Genomic DNA, 3,431 nt, shown 5'->3' with positions numbered 1-3,431 from the left:
TGGTATGCAACTTTTCGAGTTTGAATATTACCAGTAACCCCAGAGGTAGGTTAGACAGAATTATGATGTATTTCAGATACTGATTTATGAGAATCAATTCATCTCCGAAACATCTTAGTCGGACCATTGGTCAACCAAATCATCAAGGTTGGCTCCCCATGCCAGTTGCCTTAAATTGAGGCGGGTACTGAGTCCCTGATACTGAGAGCCCGACTTATGTAAATAACCCCCGCCTTGGGCCATGATATCTGAACTAGCCTCCTTCTCAAAAAGCTAATGTGAGAAGAGAGGTGGCTGTACTGTGAGGTAGGTCAGTAGCTCTAGCCTTATCTAGCCCTGATGTTGAATTCTCTATGAGTATAGTCCATCATATCAGTTATAAAGCATTAAGTCCTAACCTGTGGTGAAGGTCTCTAAAGTAAATATATACAGCAGCTTATATACATCAGCTCGACTAACTACATACCCTTGAGTTAAAAGCGTGCTCTTAAGAATCGTAAATAAATCTAGAGTGTATGAACACGTTATCAACGAGCCAGATACCAGCCCGAAATTCTTGGGGCCAATAGTGGAGGACCATGAGCGTAGCTGAACTTGATATCATAGAGTTGCTCGATATTTGAGTTATCACGGAGAACAAACAATGGCCAATAAGACAGTTAGAGCTCATCGGAATGCCCGCTACCTGGGTTACTCCCTCCTTCAAAATAGCATCCTTCTCGCGCTCTCCTATAGGCTATTGATTTTTTTCAGCTTCAATGCTGAACTAATTGTGCTTGGAAGATAGCCTAAGCATTACATGACTGATCACAATGAGGCTGACAACCCACATGAACCATTCCAGTTTTGCTTGATGACTACCATTGAGCTTCAACGATCCCATTCTCTTTTCTCACTCCTGGAAGCATGCTTACTGAGCGCGCTGACGCCCCCTACATTCGTATTCCATGTTCAGACATGAATTACAGCCAAACGCTGACTCATATGCGTACTTACTGCTGGAATCTGGGCGTCTTTGGATAGGTTATTACACACACCATTGGCAAAGTGTGGTGACAAGTCTGTGTGATTTCGTAGATACAGGGCCTATTATCTACTACGCTTTCGCTCGAGGAGATGAACAGTATTATTCTTCTTCGCTTTGACCTTCTTTATTCTACCAAACCAGAAACCCCAAATAATTCCAACTTTTCAAAAGTGTCATACAGAACGAATCACTATGGCGGACAATAGCAAACTCAAGAAGTTCCTTGACGATATCAGCAAGGGTTCCCTCAACTACTTTCCCCCCGATTCAGAGGCTGTCGGCTTCGACTCGGGTCCCAGAGCAAGGGTTGCAGCCAAGCTCTTTCGCGACATTCTGGGCGCTTTGAAAGCACTAGGCGTACACGACGAGTGGATCCCAGGCACTCTTGACCACTTCAACGACTCGCTCCTTATCCAGGGCATCTCCTTCGTCATCTGGCGGTACAGCCAGGAGGACCCGGACGATGCCGTCGAGAGGTACAATAAATTCGTCCTTCGCATGAACACGTACTACCAGAGCTTGGTTGCGCCGACGGCCAAGAGCACCGCCAAGCTCAGCAAGGAGGAGAAAGAGGACGTGGACAACTACTATAAGAACTTCAAGTACGTCGCCCACCTGGCGACGGATAACAGTCCCTATTGGAAACACATCACCAAGAAGCCCAAGCAGCGGCGGGAGATCATGGAGCTTGCTGTTACGGTGACCTCGACCATGCATGGGCAAAACTCGCCGTTCCATGACGACTCGCAGAGAGTGTGGGAGGAAAGAATGCCGGTGGAGGACGAAGAATAAGGCGGCTTGGGGAGAGAGTCGGCTCTTGTTAGCAGTGAAATCGAGACCTGTATACGTGTGGCGGGTTTGTTGGATCGAGTCAAAATAGTCACCAGTCTGTGGATCAACAACAACTAACTCCTAGCCCGGTCTTGAATCACTCGTCAATTTAATTTTGCATTGTTCTTCAAGAAACTTCAAGCCTGGCATTTGATCCGAATCTAATTCATCGTTTCGTTCGGGCGCATCACTTGGTTTAGTTGTATTAGCTGTTGTATGTCCCCAAAGTTCCATTCACACATGCCTGTCACTTGCTCAGTCTCCTCAGGCTCGGCTCAGGAGCTGGCCAGCAGATATTCAGCATATGACTGAATTTAGGTTAGTTATATCGTCCCTTAAAAAGAGTCAAGTTTTACTGATATTTAATAAAGGGTATTTTTAGATGTTATATCTTGCCTAAGGGCCTATCTATTAATCTAAAGTTTTATCTATAAAGATCAATCTATTAAGAGTATCTTTAATATTTAATATAACAAGCACTACTTTGATATCAACCTCTACCTATATAAGACAGTCTTCTATAAGACCAACTATAGCATTAACCCTACCATTATCAACAGGTTTACTAAGTGGTAGACAGAGCACAGGTTCAGCAGCTAAGAGCTCTGTAAGTAGTGATTGATAACTTTATAGAATGACGCATCTGATGGTATCAGGCGCATGTGATGATTACGTGTATTTAGGATCGCATCCTTTGTGCGGAAGCAGGCCTGGAATTGCCGTACTGTGCTGGGCATGGCATTGTCTTGCAACAGAATTCAGCCGCGCGAGTTATGATTAATATACCCCATCCTCGACTTTCTTAATACTGGCATGAAGGCTCCATCCTGTCTGGCTTGCTCGGGCGGTGACATTACGCATTGACGAGTATGCAGCTCAACTTCTAGGAACGTGACCATTCTTAGGACTGATGGACTCTCGATTTGGCTACATCAGTCGAGAATCGGTGTTTTCGCCCCTGTGAAGATGCCTAGTGCAAGTGTACCCCGAGTTGAACTCGTAAATGATGTTGCCAGGTCTTTGAGCGCACTAGGGAGAGCGGTTGACGATGGGTGTTCCGGGTGCATAAGCATTGATGATCAGGAGAACACCCGCCTTCTTTGATATGTTCTATAACTACATACCCCAATAGACCCACGATGAGAGAGCCTCGATTTATGTCGACCCCGGCACTAGGCCGCGAAAGGCAGGCCGTTGCGTCAACCCCATACGACGCCTACTTTTGGTAAATACTATGTCCAAGTATATTGGTTTTCCTGCGGCCTTGGCGCCGTGTGTCTGTGCATGTCGGAGTGGCGATTTTGGGGAACGTTGCAGGTTCAGATAAGGCCAGTGACTCATCCGGAACGGCATTCGGAGTTCGCGGCCACGTCAGCCGGGGTTGCGGCATGACCTTATGTGAGGGCGAGGGCTCTAGTGCATATCGGCCGCTGGCTTACTGATTTTATGTATCTCTTTCTTTGAGTCAATTGAAACCCGTTTGGGAAGAAACAGTTGGCAAGCTTTGATTCACTAATTCTAGTTGATGTTCATATTCATTGACCTCTCTATCAGCATACCACGAAACAGAGTA

At 46.0% G+C, this 3,431-nt stretch overlaps 1 protein-coding gene across 1 annotated transcript; it reads left to right on the top strand.

The window, feature by feature from the left end:
• Positions 1 to 1,219: 1,219 nt before the first annotated feature.
• E0L32_002212 (uncharacterized protein) lies at positions 1,220 to 1,819 on the top strand (the record flags this gene model as incomplete). Its single annotated transcript, XM_031136377.1, has 1 exon — positions 1,220 to 1,819. The coding sequence occupies one exon, from the start codon at positions 1,220 to 1,222 to the stop codon at positions 1,817 to 1,819; it is 600 nt and encodes a 199-aa protein (XP_030988427.1).
• Between the last annotated feature and the right edge of the window lie 1,612 nt (positions 1,820 to 3,431).

Source organism: Thyridium curvatum (genome assembly GCF_004353045.1).
Source record: "Thyridium curvatum strain D216 chromosome Unknown NODE_9_length_649264_cov_80.371750, whole genome shotgun sequence".
NCBI lineage: Eukaryota > Fungi > Ascomycota > Sordariomycetes > Thyridiales > Thyridiaceae > Thyridium > Thyridium curvatum.
Note: the sequence above shows the minus strand (reverse complement) of the source record. Positions and strands in the feature narration are given on the sequence as shown.